This window comes from Astyanax mexicanus, chromosome 21 (genome assembly GCF_023375975.1).
Source record: "Astyanax mexicanus isolate ESR-SI-001 chromosome 21, AstMex3_surface, whole genome shotgun sequence".
In the NCBI taxonomy this organism is placed as follows: domain Eukaryota; kingdom Metazoa; phylum Chordata; class Actinopteri; order Characiformes; family Acestrorhamphidae; genus Astyanax; species Astyanax mexicanus.
The window spans coordinates 33,117,784-33,137,113 of NC_064428.1; the positions used below are offsets into that span (position 1 = coordinate 33,117,784).

Below are 19,330 nucleotides of genomic sequence, written 5' to 3' on the forward strand. Positions count from 1 at the left end.
AAAAAATGTAACTGGGACATCCCTATAAATAATACATTCATATTTATTATTATTTTGTTGAACTAGTATATATTTTTTTCTTTTATTGTTTTTGCAAAAGTTATACCTTGGAATAATATGTTCGCCCACCCCTAATGTGGCCAATATTTGGCACACATTTAGCCAATATTTGGCATATTGACATATATAAGGCACTGTGGTGGCCTCTCTCTATTAATAAAGTATGCTAGTAAATGTTTAGCCGCAGATGATGTTACTATAGGGTGGGTGTTTCTGATAAAATGGCCAGTCCTATGGGCTTCTATTCCGCAGTTTCACAGTAGAGTACATGAGGACATCTAGTGGTCGTTCTGTGCTATGACCTCTCCCTTCTGGTAGCTCAATTACATAATGACTATCTGTCCATATGCTGCTACAGGTGTGTGTGTGAGTGAGTGTACAGAGCTTAGCAACCCCTGTGGTGTTGAGGGCGGGGTAAAGCAGCAGCAGCAGTGTTGTTCCCCCGAGTTCCTCCTGTAGTTTAGTTAAACGCTGGCTGTGTGGAGAGATGGCAGGGGCTATCAGGCTGGTGTATAAGAAATCAGGTGAGACCCTCCCTCAGGTTGGCTGGCAGGGCGCGGCACGGTGTGGTGGTAGCGGGTATGAGTGTATGTGTGTGTGTGTGTGTGGAAGCTGAGAGCTGATCAGCTGTTTGGAAAGAGGATTTGATGATGGTAGATATAAATAAGCTGTGCTGTGCTGTGTGTGTTTGTGTAGGTAGTTGTAGTGGTCTGTGGTAGCAGGGAAAGAGGCACGAGACTTTTTTGTGGTAAAAGATGATTGTGCATGTTTAAAATTGTATTAAATTGTTTTCAAATGGCAGAAAATTACAGTGGTTTTCATCAGAAACACTTAAAAAAGCAGATTTATTTTTGGCACAAGCTATTTGCACTATTTCCAGCAGCTTGTACTATTTGCATCCAGGTTTACGTGATTGTACCATTACTAAAAAAAAAAACACTAAAGCATGTATTGTAGCATTGGTTCCAAATTTTGTTAAATATTTTAGTTCATTTATCCTGATATTTTAACCCTATTTAAAGAAAATGTGAGAGAATTCTTTGAAGGTTTTTGATTGACAGTGACTAAATAGGCATTTTACATTCTTAAAAAAGAAATCTTAATTTTTCCCAATTTTGCAACAAGAATCTCTCTTCACTTTCACCTAAATAGTATTAGAATTAGATGTTTTAGGTAAATTGGCCATTTTAAAAGCTAGTAAATTATTTAACTACATGCTTAATATTTATATAGATTTTACAGAATAAAAGAGGCTTGATAATAGGTTTAGCTACCACACTAAAATATATAGTGTAAATCCTGGGCTCTATCTAGGTTAGTGATTCTCAAAAATTTTCTATCATTCCCCACCTCAGAAGAAGGGGAAATTCCACCACGCCCCAACAAAATAGTAATAAAACTAAAACTCAATTTTAAAATGTTATAATCAACATTAAGTAACATTAATTTCTGTTTCTAAACCAGTAGGTAACATTATAACACCAGATACAACATTAACATCAATATTCAAAAATGCAGAAAATTGGCCTACTGATTAAATAATTGTTTAGTTTCTCACTTTTCACTTTAAAAATTTAGGTAAGGCAGGTAAACAAATGACCGTGTCCATCAGTGACTGCAATGAGCCTGTTTTGCACGACTCATCTTCTAAAAATGGGGTTGCATGCTTGATACTGCAACTCTCAGGTCATGCTCAACCTTAAGCTGAGATCTGTAATTAGTTTTCAGTGAAGTCTTTAGTTTATCTGTTAGCGTGGAATCGCCCTGTTGTACTTTGTACTTTTTACATTGTTCCTGCAACATTTGAAACATCCGGGGCCTTTGCCAGCCACCCCCTCGCCCCTTTTATTGGCAAAACAAAGAGGCCTTAAAAAGACAGGCTTTAAAAATGTTCATTTCTTCCAATTCCTTGCGGCCCACGTGCAATACACTGTTTTAAATTAAGGGGTGGATATTTTCCTCCCTTTCTTGCAAATAGTCAAATCAAAAAAATATTTAAATAGTACTTTTTACAACTGATGTTGTAAAGCTGTCACAAAGCAGCTTTACAGAACAAAGGATTAGACAAAACAATAAACATATAATACAGAACCTCCAGTGAGCTACAGGAGGAGGAAGAAAAACTTGGAGAACCAAGACTCATAAATGAGCTTTTAAATGAATGTTAAGTCATTATGCATTCACACAGGTCTAAAATTCCAATGTGTATAGCAACACCAGTAAAGAAAACAGTTCATATAAATTTGGATGTGATCAGTAGTGGAGAGGGAACGGCTAGTCCGAGGCAGGTGAATAACCTGGATGATGATCAGCTGATCTGTGGTGGGTGATGGATGAGGAAGCTGACTTCCATAAACTTAAATCAGTCTGGCCAGACAGGAGACTTTTTCTTAAAAAAAAAAAAAAAACAACAAAAAAAAGTAAGACGTACATTTAGGCTATTCAAATATATGCATTTGTAAGTAAAGTGTCAACATTTATGAATACTTAAAATTAATTTAATTAATTTCTGGCTTCATGTGACAATTCACTGTAAACTATATTCGCAGTACCTCATCAGCTATAATAACTGTCATCATCACACTTTGACATATTATGAATCTGCCATTTTTTTTAATTGTATATATTTTTCATAAGTCATTTTAAGCATTGTCCGATGCTCCAGAATTATGTTGAATCTTTTTGCATTGTTTTAGATTTTTATCTATTTAAAATTAAAAAGTTTTTTCCTCTGTTGTAAAGTTTCCTTTTTTTTTAAAGTATGAGGAGACCACTGATATAAATACATCTTGGCATGTTCTCCTCCACCAGTCTTACACACTGTTTTTAGATAACTTTAAGTAATTCTGGAGCGTTAGGCCATTCTTTATAAATTTTTGCACCAGGAGTGGCTTAAAGTTGAAACAAGTTGAATCTTTTTACGCTGGTTTAGATTTTGATCTATTTAAAGTTCTCCTCCGCCAGTCTTACACACTGCTTTTGGATAACTTTAAGTAATTCCTGAGCGTTAGACCATTTCTTTATTATTATTTGCACCAGGAGTGGCTTAAAGTTGAAACAAGTTTAATCTTTTTAAACAGTTTTAGATTTTGATCTATTTAAAGTCTCTCCTCTGTTGTAAAGTTGCCATTTTTACAGGGATGGGGAGACCATTGATATGAATGTGATGTTGCTATTGTGATTAAACAATACAGGCTTTTCTAAACTGCTTAAAAATATATTGTATTTTTCTTAGCTAAGACATATTATACAATAATAGAAGTAGTTGTTGCTGCAAAAAAGGCGGTGTTGATAGTGTGTGTTATCGAGCATACTGTTACACAAAATTAATGATAAATACATTTATTTGAAAGAAAATATGTCAGAGGAAACACTCTGTAGCATTAAATAGTAATGTAAATGTAATGTAAATAATAATATGAATGTAATGAATTAAGTAATCTACCACAAAACTGAATATTACTGAATATTTGGTGCATGCATATAAACCACAAACTTCAACAACTAAAACTAAAATAAGCTCAACTCTTTACTGTAAATAGTAAAACAAGTACAGAACAATCAATATTTGGTGGAATAACCCTGGTTTTTAATCAGTTTTTTTCATGCATCTTGGCATCATGTTTACCTCCACCAGTCTTACACACTGCTTTTGAATAACTTTAAGCAGTTCAGCTTGGTTTGATGACTGTTCCTCTTGATTATATTCCAGAGGTTTGTAATTGGGTAAAATCAACGAAACTTAAAATTTTAGAGTGATCTCTTTTTTTTTTCCCCCAGAGTGTACATGCGCTTATTTCTTATATTTGAATAACAATCTGACTCGCAGCGAGTGTCAATCACTCTCAAGGAGGAAAATTTACAGAAAAATCACATTTCCTTGGACTCCTATAATAAATAATTAATAAAAATAGATAGATAGACAGACAGACATACAGATATAAAGAAAGAAAGAAATATGTTTACTTTATAATAAACAGGCTAGTTTATAGAATGTATAGTATAGGGTTTTTTTACTCTGATAGCTACAAAAATATCTCTTCACAATTTCTGCCGCACCAACATGCTTTTGTTGCTAAGTGTTGCTATTTGAGATCATTCTAACCTTTGCTTTTGTTGTGCGTGATTGTGCTTTTTTTGTTTGTGTTTCCGTTTTGTTTGTTTTAGTCTCTATAGGCAACCAATTCTCACTGTACCCCCCCTCTCTCTGCCTCTCTCTCTCTCTCTCTCTCTCTGTCTCTCTGTGTCTCTATTTCAGTCGATGCTGATGAGATTAAGAGACTAGGGAAGAGGTTTAAGAAACTCGACCTAGATAACTCGGGTTCTCTCAGCGTGGAGGAGTTCATGTCGTTGCCTGAGCTTCAGCAGAACCCTCTGGTCCAGCGAGTCATCGACATATTCGATACAGATGGCAACGGAGAAGTGGACTTCAAAGGTGGGACTGTAACTGGTTCTTAAACTCCTTTTACACTTATCACCAAAAAATTATGTGCAAAAATAGTTGCATCCAGAAGAAAGTGTTGTTTGAAAGAAAGAAAAAGATTATGAGAAATAATAAATGAATAAACTACAGCATGCCAGACTCAGTCTCAGCAGTTGTGGAGTTGTAGAGGTTCCTATTGGAGTCCATCAGTTCCAACAGCTCCAATATTCTTACACAGTTCCTGCTGTACAGGTGCTGGTTAACGAATTAGAATAATTTGAAATAGTGCAATCATGAAATTCTTTGAATGCATTTTTTGTGCAGAAAGCAAATCAGGTGTTCACCGCACCTGTCCTACTCGTTAGACTAATCACAGAACTCGTTACCTGGAAAAATTTGCTCAGCTGAGCTTTCCAAAAGGCCCATTTAGGCCATTTAACTGTGACACTGTTGTTTTATTGAATTAGAATAATGGAGAAACCGTTTCATTGAATTAGAATAAATGCTCGAATTTTTGTTTTCTGTGAAGAGTGTTCACTGTGCAGTATAAAGTCAGGGTTGAGTAGAATTTCTAAGTTGTAAAATCAATCATGGGTAAGCAGCGCGACCTCTCAACCGGAATAGTGGCTCAAATTCAAGCCCTTCGCCAACAAGGCTTGACCCAAACTAAAATTGCAGAGCAGCTCGGCATCAGCCAGTCTTCCGTCTGCAAAGCTCTCAAGAAAAACTGCAGCAAGCGCACCAACTGTTCCGGCGTCCGAAAAACGTCTGCTCGCGACAACAAGCAGCTGAGAAAGATCGCAGTCAGCAACCGGTTCAAGTCCACTTCCGAGCTCACCGACTTGTGGAACAAGCAGACCGGCGCTGACGTCTCCAGATCAACCACTTACCGTCGTCTGCTCGAACTCGGCTTCAAATCTCGCGTTCCAGCAGTAAAACCGATGCTGAACAAGAAACAAATGGAGAAACGGCTGAAGTGGGCCAAAGAACATACAAGTGGACTGCTGAAGACTGGCAGAAAGTGGTCTTCAGTGACGAATCACGCTTCTGCATCTCCTTCGGTGACCAAGGTCCTCGTGTCTGGCGGTGTGGTGGCGAAACCTACAACCACGAGTGCGTGAAAAGATCCGTCAAGTTTCCCCAGAGCGTTATGGTCTGGGGATGCATGTCCGCTCGAAGTGTAGGGAAACTCTGCTTCCTCAAGAAGACTGTCAATGCTGCCGTATATCAAGATGTTCTGGAAACGTTCCTGATTCCGACTGTTGAGGAACAGTTCGGCGAAGAAGACTTCATATTTCAACAGGATCTTGCACCGGCTCATGCGGCAAAGTCGACCAAAGATTGGTTCACTAAAAAACAGCTTGAAGTTTTGGCATGGCCGGCCAACTCGCCTGACCTCAATGTCATTGAAAACCTTTGGGCCATCGTCAAGCGGAAAATTCGCGACAGAAAGCCTACTACGCTGGACCAACTGAAGCAGAACATCGCCACTGCCTGGGAAGCTGTGAGTGCGGAAACTTGCGACAAGCTGGTCAAATCGATGCCGCGGAGACTTCAGGCAGTCATACAAGCCAAGGGGGCAGCCACAAAATACTGAGAAAGTGATGATTGTAATTATAATAAAAATTATTCTAATTCAATGGAACGGTTTCTCCATTATTCTAATTCAATAAAACAACAGTGTCACAGTTAAATGGCCTAAATGGGCCTTTTGGAAAGCTCAGCTGAGCAATTTTTTTCCAGGTAACGAGTTCTGTGATTAGTCTAACGAGTAGGACAGGTGCGGTGAACACCTGATTTGCTTTCTGCACAAAAAATGCATTCAAAGAATTTCATGATTGCACTATTTCAAATTATTCTAATTCGTTGACCAGCACCTGTAGATTTTGCAGTAGGGATGTTATGAGTGTTAATAGCATATGTACAGGGGTTGGACAATGAAACTGAAACACCTGTCATTTTAGTGTGGGAGGTTTCATGGCTAAATTGGAGCAGCCTGGTGGCCAAACTTCATTTATTGCACATTGCACCAGTAAGAGCAGAGTGTGAAGGTTCAATTAGCAGGGTAAGAGCACAGTTCTGCTCTAAATATTACAATGCACACAGCATTATGGGTGACATACCAGAGTTCAAAAGAGGACAAATTGTTGGTGCACGTCTTGCTGGAGCATCTGTGACCAAGACAGCAAGTCTTTGTGATGCATCAAGATCCACGGTATCCAGGGTAACGTCAGCATACCACCAAGAAGGACCAACCACATCCAACAGGATTAACTGTGTATACTGTAAGAGGAAGCTGTCTGAAAGGGATGTTCGGGTGCTAACCCGGATTGTATCCAAAAAACATAAAACCACGGCTGATCAAATCACGGCAGAATTCAATGTGCACCTCAACTCTCCTGTTTCCACCAGAACTGTCCATCACCACAATAAATTATTGTGCTCTAAAACCAGGTGTTACAGTTTCATTGTCCAACACCTGTATATAATCGAAAAAAGAACATTTACAATGTAATTTTTTTCTAATATCGTGCAGCCCTAACAACTACCCACCAGATTTATCCCTGTTAGATGATTCCTTCTGGGTGCAATGAGGTTTTGATGATTAGTGTATTGTACTTCTTGCGAATGTTAAGAGATTTATACAGTCATATATTGCTGATAAGATGTGAATCTTACCTGATTTATCTCTCTCTCTCTCTCTCACACTCTCAGAGTTCATTGAAGGCGTCTCTCAGTTCAGTGTCAAAGGCGACAAGGAGCAGAAATTGCGCTGTGAGTTCAAATTCTAAAAAGTGGTATTAGTAAAGTAGTGAAAGAGGTAGAGTTACAGGTATACAGTGAATAGCTCTATTAGATTAATGTTCTAATCCAGATTATCAGAAGAACTTCTGAACTAATTAAAGATAAAAAAGTGACTAAGAAAAAGTGAAGATCAGTCTGACAAAAAGAGTTTCAAGAAGTTTAAAAGTATCCTCAATTGCAGTCACCAAAAATGTTATGATGAAACTGGCGCTTATCAGGAGCGCCCCAGGAAAGGAAGAGCAAGAGTCCCCTCTATTGTACAAGATAAGTTCATCAGAGCTTCAGAAAAAGTTAACAGCTTCCTTCATAGTCTGGATCATTTTATTATTCATTTACTATGTAGGAAAAAAACATGATAAATACATTAAATAAGAAGTTGTATCCAAACTTTGTACTGGTACTGTACATACGTCCATAAAATGTTCTAACTGTTTTTGAACTCAACACTTTGTCGAGACGTACTGCAAATACGATGATACTTTCTACAGCAGATAAACATGACCAGTTTATGATGCCTAATGCCATCATTCCTTCACACTCTCTCCTGCTCTGTGTTTACAGTCGCCTTCCGGATTTACGACATGGATAAGGACGGCTACATATCGAACGGCGAGCTCTTCCAGGTGCTGAAGATGATGGTGGGCAACAACCTGAAGGACACGCAGCTGCAGCAGATCGTCGACAAAACCATCATCAACGCCGACAAGGACGGAGACGGCAGGATATCGTTTGAGGAGTTCTGTGCGGTGAGTGAGGAAGCTCTGGGTTCCAGCCCTGGAGGTGGTTGTGTTTAACGTGCAGTCAGACCTTTAATTGGCCGGATGAACTGCACAATATAACATGCTATAATCCACATATAATATACAAAATTCATATTGTAAAATATTAAGTGTTTTGTTTCTATCTTAGCCACAGCCGAGTGATTTTTTTTTTCCAACCAAATCCATCATACAGCTCTAAAAAAAATAAGAGAGCACTTCAGTTTCTGAATCAGTTTCTCTGATTTTGCTATTTATAGGTTTATGTTTGAGTAAAATGAACGTGGCTGTTTTATACCTTAAACTACAGACAAAATTTCTCCCAAATTCCAAATAAAAATAGTAATTTAAAGCATTTATTTGCAGAAAATGAGAAATGGCTGAAATAACAAAAAAAGATGCAGAGCTTTCAGACCTCAAATAATGCAAAGAAAACAAGTTCATATTCATAAAGTTTTAAGAGTTCAGAAATCAATACTTGGTGGAATAACCCTGGTTTTTAATCACAGTTTTCATGGGATATTTCATTGGCATATTCTCCTCCACCAGTCTTACACACTGCTTTTGGATAACTTCATGCTACTCACTCCTGGTGGCTTGTGATTATCCATCTTCCTCTTGATTATATTCTAGAGGTTTTCAATTTGGTAAAATCAAAGAAACTCATCATTATCATTTCATATCTCTTATTTTTTCCCAGTGCTGTATTTGGCCTGCAAATTGGGCAATACCAATATCTAGATGATTAATCTTTTTATCTCTATCTTTTAAACTAATATTGTCTGTTGTGTGTTTTTGTTCCAGGTGGTCGGCGGTTTAGACATTCACAAAAAGATGGTCGTGGACGTGTGAACGGACAGATGGCCCCTTCACCAAACGCCTCTCTCTCTTTCTTTCTTTTTCTCTCTCTCTTTATCTATCTTCCCTACTTTCTCTCTGCTCTCTCTCTTTCTCCCTCTTTTCCTCTCCAGCTTTCTTTTCTCTCTCCTTGCTTTTTCTTCCACACGTCTGAGAATCAGCTCACAGTGTCCGGCTAACGCTCTGCCCTTATTTATCTCCTTCCCTCCATTTCTCTCTTTCTTTCACTCCTTTTCTCTCTCTCTTTCTTTCTCTTTGAACAGAAGTATTTTCTTTTATTTAGTTTTTTTTTTTTTGTTGTGTTTTGTTTTGTTTCGTTTAGTTTCGTGTGATCACTCCACCTGTCCCACCAACACCACCCGCCTCCCTCCTCCTCCCGAAAAAAAAAAAAAAAAAAAAAACACAAAAGACGCCAATCATTCTAAGTGTTATTGAGCATCTTCTACTGGCGATGTTCCGGCGTTTGAAAGGACAGATGAACATATAAAAAATGGCTTTTTTTTGTTTTGTTTGTTTGTTTGTTTGTTTTTGACACTGAGCAAGCATTTCAGTTTGGTGGAGGAGGGGAAAGAGAGAGTGTGTATACCTGTGTGTATGTTTAAGTGTGTGCGTATGAGTGTGTGTGTGTTAGTTAGTTATTGTTTCTTTTTCTCTTTAGTTTTTTTATATTTATTTTGGTCTCGTCTTTTTTTAAAGGTGAGGATGTTCGGTTCGGTGTGTGTACAGGGAAATGTCTATCTAAGCAGTGGTGGAGGCGCAACATGACGTACTTGATTTCATGGTGACATGTGGGTAGAGCATCAAGTGCCAATCAAGCAAACGTAAATATATATATACATATATACATACATATATTTGATTTATAAGATAAATATATATATAACTTAAAATATTAAAATATATATAAATGAGAGTCACTCCCGCAGTAACCCTGCGTTCACACTGGCAGCGACTCACATCGACACAGGTTTTTCTCTTGTGGGTGTGGCTAGTTAGCAGTTAGCATGCTGGCTAACATGACGAGCTACAGTATAGAACTTTCTGTTACTATCGTATTTCAATTTCCCTCCTTCAGAGCTACACTGTTAAGGATAGGAATGGAATTTGATTGGAACCTTTTGCATCAACAGCCGGAGTCCGAGAAAGAGAGAGAGAGCACAGTTGGCTCTGATGTATCAGATCTGGGGATCTGGCGCTTTCCTCTAAATGCACTGTGATGCTGCATAGTGTTGCTACCTTGATTGGTGGCAGCTGGAAAAAAAGGGGGCGGAGTCAGATATCACATGTATCGGAGGAGGCATGCACTTGTCCAGACTTTTGTAGTGTTGGGGGCAATTCTATTAATATGAGGAGTTGATAGGAAAGAGATTAAGAGAGAAACATAGGTTTAACATGGGGTACCATATTTTTAGATTAGGAGGCACGTTTTAAGAGACTATGAGAAACTTCTAATTCTAAGTAAAGTAAAGCTAATCTAAGTAAAATAAACTAATTATAAAAAAGACTTTTAAAGTCAAACAAGCGCTGGATAAAGTGCTTCCGTTTATTTACAGTAAGCTTAGATTCCCAAATTTAAAATTTTCCATCACTAAGGCTGGAGCATTAGCATTAGCGGCTAACCGCTAGCTAATACCGCCCAACAGCATTACACTGAGGAACCCTGAGTGTTCCTATAAGCCAGGGGGATATTAGATAGCTGTTCGTCCTGTATAGCTTGTTTTAACACAGTAAACACACAGACTACACTCTGATATACTCAGCTATGAACGCTTAGCGTGGTTAGCAGGTAATGCTAATGCTGCTCCAGCAGTGCTAGCCGGGGTTAGGAGCAGACTACAGTCTGATATACTCGCCTCTAAACGACTAAAGAGCTTAGTTCGGTTAGCAGGTAATGCTAATGCTGCTCCAGAAGTGCTAGCCAGGGTTAGTAACAGGCTACAGTCTGATCTACTTACCTCTGGACGGGGAAATAGAGGTTAGCGGCTAATGCTAATGCTACTCCAGCTCCTGTGTTGGGCTTTACTGCTCCTTAATACCTGACTAGTAAAATTCATACAGAAGGAACGTTGGATTATAAGGTGCACTGATGTTTTTTGCGAAAATTAAAGGATTATAAGTGCACCTTATAGTGTGAAAAATACGGTATAATAGGAAATGCCTGGTCGCTCCTGATCGCCTCCTACTGTGAACACAGGGTTATAGCAGTTTAATGTTAAAAATACTACACGAGTCGTTCGCTCACTGGTTCAAACAGGTTTCTAATGCAGGCAGATTACGCAGATTCTGCTTCAGATATCACATGATGAAATGGGTTGATTGTGTTTTGTAATACAGGGTGTGTGTGTGTGTGTGAAAGTGTGAGAGTGTGTGTGTGAGTGTGTGTGTGTGTGCTCTGTTTATACTGTCAGGGTGTTAAAAATGCAGTCCTTGCTTTCTGATATCCAGTGGAGTAGATTTAAGTGCAAAAACATTTGAAGTTGTGCACATACACAAACTTTATGGTTTACTTTTATGACATCATGATGTTTTTTGTTGCTTTTTTTGTTTTTTTTTCTGCAAGAATTTTCATTTTCTCACCAGCCGTCAGATAGCGAATCACGCGTAACTTTGCTACTGGATGGAATAGTGCCATCTGCATCCCTATCAGAATTTATTTTATTTTATTTTTTGGTTTTGTTTTTGTTCTTCTAGTGTGTGTAGATTTTGCATTTATCAACTTTTGCAACATTTATTATAATCTTAAAAAATAATAATGATTAAGAATAACGATACTGTTTTTCCACTCATTCTTAAAGAAAAGTACGTACATGGAGGATCACGTAAGCACACATGAAGCTACGTTCACACAGATACACCGTAGACACACATGGTTCTTGGTTTGATTTAGTTTTTTTGTTGCTTTTTCCTTTATTTTCCAACTTTTTGACTGCAGGCAGCGTTGTAAAGATGTTATATGATATGATTTCATTCATATTTGTATATTAGAAACTCCTGGAAAACTTCAGAGGTTAGCTTTTATTTATAGGCTAAGTGGCTAAGTTGCTAAATATCATCATGGCGTTGAACAGCAGTGGTAGGATAGGCCAACACAACACATGTCAATTTCCCTCGTATCGCATCCGATCTCTTGTTCTCGTTTTTGAGCTTAATGAGCTAATTTGAAGTGGTCAGGGAGGTCAGGGATTTCTGACCAATGAAAGACGTCAAAAAAATAAAACAGCAACGTGAACAGTGGCATAAACAAAAGCTCAGCAAAAAATACATTTATAAATAAAGTTTAACTTAAACTTTTAACGTTACGTCTGCTGCTCTAAGCTTTTTCGCTTTGAAACGGCTGCTTTAAAAAGGTTTCTTGCCACGTAGCAGCAGTATTCTCAACCCATGTTAGAAATAAGCCCCACCTCCTGTGCTGGGATTGGCTAGTAGTACCTAATCAATTGTTATCCTTCTGTTTCAGGGATTGCTAAATGAGCATTGCAAAGGTTTCTTGCCGCTTAGCAGCAAGATTCTCAACCTGTAATATAATTAAGCAATAGTACACGAGAGGGAGCGCTATACTGTGTAATATTGGCACTGCTGTGCTGTGGTTATAGGCAAGAGGCCGTTATTTATAGCACGAATCTTGAGTGTATTTTTGCGATTATACCACAGTTCCATTATCGCTGTTTATCAAAAGATTTTGCGTTAAAGAAGACGAGGAAATGCGATCTGTTTGGTATCTATAAACTCTATTAGCGCTTCGCAAGTTAAAATAGTTCCATTGCTGTACTATTAGGCAAGCATAGTGAAAGAAGCAAGGTTCTGCTAGCCAATCCCAGCCAGCACATCTAGCTTTAAGGTTGAGGGGAAATTTTTTAAATCAACATTTTTGCAAAATAATTTTTTTTCTGTTGTATTTCAGCGTAAAATAAATAAAGTTTAACTTAGTAAAATTACTTATATTTTAAATGTTTTGTCTGCTGCTTTTTGGCTTAAAAACAGCTGCTTTGAAAAGGTTTCTTGCCGCATAGCAGCAGTATTCTCAACCCATATTAAAAATAAGCCCCACCTCCTGTGCTGGGATTGGCTAGTAGTATCTAATCTATTGTTATTCCTCTGTTTCAGGACAGTGTTTGTAGGTCAGCGTGAGGTCAGGGATTTCTAATGAGCAGTTTCTAAGCATGAACAGTGACATAAACCAACAGTTGCTTCCATAGCAAAGGTTTCTTGCCGCTTAGCAGCAAGATTCTCAACCCATAATATAATAAGAAGCTCAAGTCTACTATTAGGCGGCAAGGTTCTGCTAGCCAATCTGATTCAGCACATCTAGAAATTGAGGTTTTTGCATAATTGAATTGTTCTTTTGTATTTTTTAATGAAAATTAGGCGCTTTCTCGGTCTCGCGCCCTCGTCGCAAAGAGCTCAGTGTGTGCAGAATGGCACCTCCACTCATTCTCTTACTCTCACTCTTACTCTCTCTCTCTCAATCTCATTTTTTCTCTATAAGACTGTTCTCTCATTCTCTTTATCTCTCTCTCTCTCTTTTTCTGCTGCACGACCGATGGCTCTTATAAATGTCTTTTACGAGTAAGACCCTCGGAGGTCTTGTGATGTGCTTTGCATGAAAACGGGAGGGTGTCTGTTTTTTATTTTCTTTTTTTTTTCTCTTTCTTTTTCTTCCTCTGTTCTTCTTAATATGATCATTTCGTTTCTTTCGGTTGTGCATGTAGGTCCTACTTTTTTGGGAAAAACGATCCTCTTGTTTACATATGAATCGTACAATTGATATATTATAGGCTATGAATGACAGTTACATATAAATATATGGATGTTGCCAAACTTTTGGTAAATGTTTTAAATATGGAAATGATATTGAAAAAAAAAAATTACGTACTCCACTACATGTATCCATAATTCTTTATTATAATGAGATGAATATAATAATCTGAATCAGTGTCACATTAAGCAAGGCTTCACCTTCGGCCCCCCCTAGAGGCAGCATGCTGTTAAAACAGGGGGGTCACTTTTTCTGTTCTTGTTTTTTTTTGTTTTTTTTTTTCTTTTTGTTTCGTTTTTTTTTCTTTTGTTTCGTTCATAAATTGGTCGAATTGTTTTGTACAGACTTTATTAACATGTAGTTGGGATAGTGCTCCTCGCTTTGGATTTTCAGTGCTTTGTATAACTTAAGTTAGGGGTTTGGACGGTTTGTTTATATCTCTGTGATATCGGTGAGATGGTGGCGGTTTTTCTGGGGGGGGTAAAAAAGGGAGGTTTCGAAATTAAAAAAAAAAAAAAAAAAAACATTTCAGTCTTAGGATTTCTGTTTTTGTTTAGGCCTATTCTTCATTTCTGCATGCTGCGTCATTATGCTGTGGGATCCATTGAAATGTCACTCATAACAATGAGAAATAAAACATTTGAAACTTGTAAAAGATGTGGGGTTCCTTTATTGTCCAAAAATGTGTGTGTTCACAAAAGTGAAAACTTTGATTTGCAGCAATGATTATGGCTTACAGTCAATGAAAAAACAAAAATCGGTGTCTCAGAAAATGTAAATATTACATAAGACCACTTTTGGTATCAGTGTGGGCAGTGTGCCAAGTCCTGCTGGAAAATGAAATCCACATCTCCATAAAAGTTGTCAGTAGCAGAGGTTCAGCAGGAAGTGCTGTAAGATTTAGTGGGAAAACAAAACTGCACTGACTTTAGACTTGATAATAAAACACAGTGGATCAACACCAGCAGATGACATGTCTCTACAAACCATCACTGATCATCAGTAAATTTTACATTTCATTTGTAAATCAAGGGATCAGAGTCTGGAGGAAGAGTGGAGAGACACACAGTCCAAACTGCTCGAGGTCTAGTGTGAAGTTTCCACCAATCAGTGATGGTTTGGAGAGACATGTCTGTCATCTGCTGGTGTTGTTTAAGGGACCATAATCTTACAGCACTTCATGCTTCCCTCTGCTGACAACTTTTTTGGAGATGTGGATTTCATTTTCCAGCAGGACTTGGTGCACTGCCCACACTGATACCAAAAGTACCAATTGGTCTTATATAATATTCAAATTTTCCGAGACACTGATTTTTGGGGTTTTATTGCCTGTAAACTATAATCATCAACAATAAAAGAAATAAATGCTTAAAATAGATCACTCTGTGTTTAATACATATATATATGATAATATATTTTTTGAGATGCACTAGTACTAGTAGTATTAGTGAGCAGAGCAGTGAGTTGTAGATGATGCTGTAACGCAAATCCACCACTAGGTGGCAGCAGTACACAACCCACAGTTTTCTCTAAGCCTCAGTATGAGGGGAGTTGAACTGTGCAGCATGGTGGGGGTAGGATTTTGGGGCATTTCTGTAAAGCATAAATGTGATTCAATGGGGAAAAATGCTTTTAGAGTTTGCTTTGAGGCATACACAGGGCACCCAATCAGAATATGGCTTATTCAGTACTTGACTACTTGGTGCATGAAAGAGGGGAGTTTTTTGGTGGAGGAATATTTGCACATTTTTACCTAAATATTTAACCCTGCACTCTACCCCCTTGCGTGTGCAGTGCAGTGTGGAAATGTTACACAAAGACCAGAATGAGCGGGGTTTCATTATCTGCACAAAATGCCTTTACTCCACTACATCTTTACATAGAAATGACTTTTGCTGCTATATTAATATTTATAGGTCTCATTCCTCAGTCTATAGTAGCTAGTAAAATAAAATCCTCAGAAATACGAGTTGATCAGAGAGGAGTTAGGGTGTCGTCAACCCGTGAGTTCATAGCCTCGCCCACCTCGGCTCAGGACCGCCCACAGGCAGCACTGAAGCTGGGCTACAGCAGCTATAGCTAAGGAGGAGCTAACAGCTCTGTTTACAGCTTCTGTTTACAGAGCTAGTTAGCATTAGCTATCTTGTGTTAGTAACTGTAGGTTTAAATCGGATCTCCGGTTGATTCTGCGCTTTACATAGACCTTTAATATACACTAGGAAAGCATGGTTTGACAAAGCATCTTAACTCGACAGAACACCGGTCAAAGGTAGGCGTTCTCTGCTGCAGAGCTCTTAGCCAATTAGAGGCACTATATTTGCATGTATAAATATTCATGAGCAAGAGCAAAAACCTGTCTTTCTTCAGAGACCTCTAATTCAGTGAAGTAAAGCAGGGCTATACAGAAACACCTGAGCGCTTTTTCTTTGTTGCATTAATTCATACTAGAGACTACAAGTAGACTGTTTAAAATGAATGAAAAAACGATGGAAGGAGACCTTTAAAGAATTGGTTTTTACTCCCAATCAGTTTGGCCTGTAACTTCATTTAAAGTGCTGGAAAAAACTGATGAATTTTCCTTTTGCTGAGAATATAAAATGACTGTTTTATTTATAGAAGCTGAATGTAAGTTATATTAAATCCTAAAATCAGGATCCATTAAAGTGGTACGTGATACAGTTCTGGAAAAACTGTTACACTGAGCTTCTATAGAGACCTTCACCAAGACGCCTGAGAATCCCCATTGCTTTAAACCTGCTGTACTGAGGCCTCTTCGATTACTCACATCATTAGTCAGCGTTTCCGGACTTCTCCTAATTGTACTCCTGCAGACTGTGGGCTCTTTGGAACCGTCACTGACAATTAAACAACTTATTAGTTTCCCGCTGCAGGAGCTTTGGATCAATTTGCTGATTTTTTTTTCAACTTTTCTAGAGCCGGTTTCTCCTGTAGTGAAGCTTAATCTGCAGTTCAGTTCCTTATCGGCTTCATCACAACAGATTCTACTCCAATAACCAGAATACAGCCTTAATAAATGATGAAGAATGCGTTGACCCTGACGAGTTAGGCCTTCACACAAAGCTAAAAATTAATCTTTCTGAATGAAATCTTACTGTAGTGCTTTAGACATTTTTAATTTTTATTTAGACTAACTGTGAATAGCATAAACCAGCAGCATTAAGCCAAACAGTACGACATATAGACATAAACTGACCTATTTAATCTATCTATTTAAGATAAATGGGCTATTATTGCATATATAGTGAATACTGAGTTGGATGCATGGATGGCATTTGGGAAAAACATTCATATACTGTAAGGAAAAAGATCTGGAATACTAATTCATCTGACCACAATACATAAAATATTGTGCCGACTGTTTCTTTCACACGGTCTTGAGTTTTTACTGTCTGCAATTAAATAAAAGTTGAACTAAACATAGGAAACACTGCATTTTTATTTTATAAGCATTTTTTCAATACTGTTCCAACCTTTAAATCTGGAATAAGCTAGAACCTGAGCTAAAGCTTATAGGCTAAGTTCACATTACTCACAGTGACTCAAATCTGATTTTATTTTTTTTTATCAGATGTGTGAACGTGCCAAATCCTTTTTCAAATCAGATCAGACTTTCATATGTGGTCCTAAATCGGATATGTATCCGATCCATGGACATGTGACATGAATGTGAACGGTCAAATCTGAATCAGAATTCATGCATTAGCATTAGGGCTACGTGCTTCTCTCTTGTACCCACACTGCATCTCTTGGTTCAGCTGTGCAGCTATAGCTGTAAAAAAAAACAGCAAAAGCAAACCGCCTGGCCTTTTTTCACCTCCTGGACCTGAGCATGAACTTCAGAGCAGCTGTTTACTGTTTCTCCACTCCAGCTAAAGATGCTCCACATATGAGCTGCTAACTCATCCATTTATAACCCTTTATAAAGCTACGAGTCTCTCGTCTCTCAAAAAAACATGAATATTAGGTAAATGGCGGCTCAAGGACACTGAGCACATTCTAGTGATTTTCCCACAAGTTGTATTTTAAAATTAAACAAATTAGATCTAAGAATTAATTGAGGTAACAGGACAGAGTGTTGAGATTGAACTCCTCAGTCAAATACACAGAAAAACTATTATATTTCAAGTTTAGGGTTAGAGAGTGTAACAGGTAACAAATGCTATTTTTTTAGTGTTCTAAGTAGTTTTTTTTTAATGAACAAAACGAAGAAACACAGCATTTTTATTTTTATAAGCATTTTGCGTGCATTTTCCAATCTTTGACTCTGGGACAAGCTAAAACTTAGGCTATGTTCACATTACCAATCTGATTTTTTCGCTCAATGTGGCTCAGATCCGATTTTTTCATGGCTGTATGAACGTGACAAATCCGATTTTTTCAACTCAGATCTGAGCCACATCCATATGTGGTCCTAAATCAGAAATGTATCCAATCCATGGACATGTGACATGAATGTGAACGGTCAAATTGGAATCGGGATTCATGCATTTTTTTGCTTTTATCCATTAGCATTAGCATTAGCGCTACGTGCTTCTCTCTCGTACCCACACTCAGTCTCTTGGTGCAGCTGTGTAGCTGTAGCTGCAAAAAAAACAGCAAAAGCAAACCGCCTGGCCTTTTTTCACCTCCTGGACCTGAGCATGAACTTCAGAGCAGCTGTTTACTGTTTCTCCACTCCAGCAAAAGATGCTCCACATATGAGCTGCTAACTCATCCATTTCCCTTTATAAAACTACGAGTCTTTCGTCTTTAAAAAAAACATGAAAATTAGCTAAATGGCAGCTTAATACCTAAAAGTTTAGAGTTAGAGAGTGTAACAGGTAACAAATGCTATTTTTTCAGTGTTCTAAGCAGTTTTTATTAATGAACAAAACCAACCTAAGAAACACAGCGTTTTTATATTTATAAGCATTTTCTATGCATTTTCCAACCTTTGACTCTGGGATAAGCTAAACTAACTAAAGCTTAGGCTACGTTCACATTACCAATCTGATTTTTTTTGTTCAATGTGGCTCAGATCTGATTTTTTCATGGCTGTGTGAACGTGCCAAATCCGATTTTTTTTCAACTCAGATCTGAGCCACTTCCATATGTGGTCCTAAATCAGATATGTATCCGATCCACTGACATGCGACATGAATGTGAACGTATTCTCTCAAATAAGTTTTTTTTTTTGTTGTTTTACACACAGATACAGATCACGTACATTTGTGAATGTAAACTGTCAATCCAATCTAAGCAAAAAAAATCGGATTTGAGCAATGTGAATTGTAATGTGAACGTAGCTTTAAACTCCATGTGAAGTCGGCGGTTTGGTGGAGCGGCTGTAGCCGCTGGTTTATCAGTGTGAGGTGTGTGTAGTGGGTTCAGTATCACAGGATAACATTTTCCAGCTCAGTGTTTTGATGTTCTCTGGGTTAGCTGGCAAAACATTAGGTTGTCTGCGGTGTTTTATCGGGTTCAGATCTATCCGGGGTCAGTTTTTACGGCTCAGTCATATCCCAGCTCTGAACACGGAGACACGGACAGCGTGGAGCTGATCATGTGGATCAGTTCTCCGAGACGTGATACCTGTCCTATCAGTCATCATCGGGTTATAGGGACAACAGACAAATTACCTCTATCAATTACAGCTATCCTCTACACACA

General features: G+C 38.1%; 1 protein-coding gene across 1 annotated transcript in view; it reads left to right on the forward strand.

Annotated features, from left to right (window-relative positions):
* Positions 1-9,039, forward strand: part of ppp3r1b (protein phosphatase 3 (formerly 2B), regulatory s1ubunit B, alpha isoform, b) — a 43,246-nt gene extending 34,207 nt beyond the window's left edge. Inside the window, exons 3-6 of the mRNA XM_022674578.2 lie at positions 4,319-4,495; positions 7,199-7,258; positions 7,850-8,034; positions 8,851-9,039. Of these exons, the coding sequence (XP_022530299.1) occupies positions 4,319-4,495; positions 7,199-7,258; positions 7,850-8,034; positions 8,851-8,898 (470 nt within the window). The 3' untranslated portion in view covers positions 8,899-9,039. The remainder of the gene's footprint in view (positions 1-4,318; positions 4,496-7,198; positions 7,259-7,849; positions 8,035-8,850) is intronic.
* Positions 9,040-19,330: the final 10,291 nt, after the last annotated feature.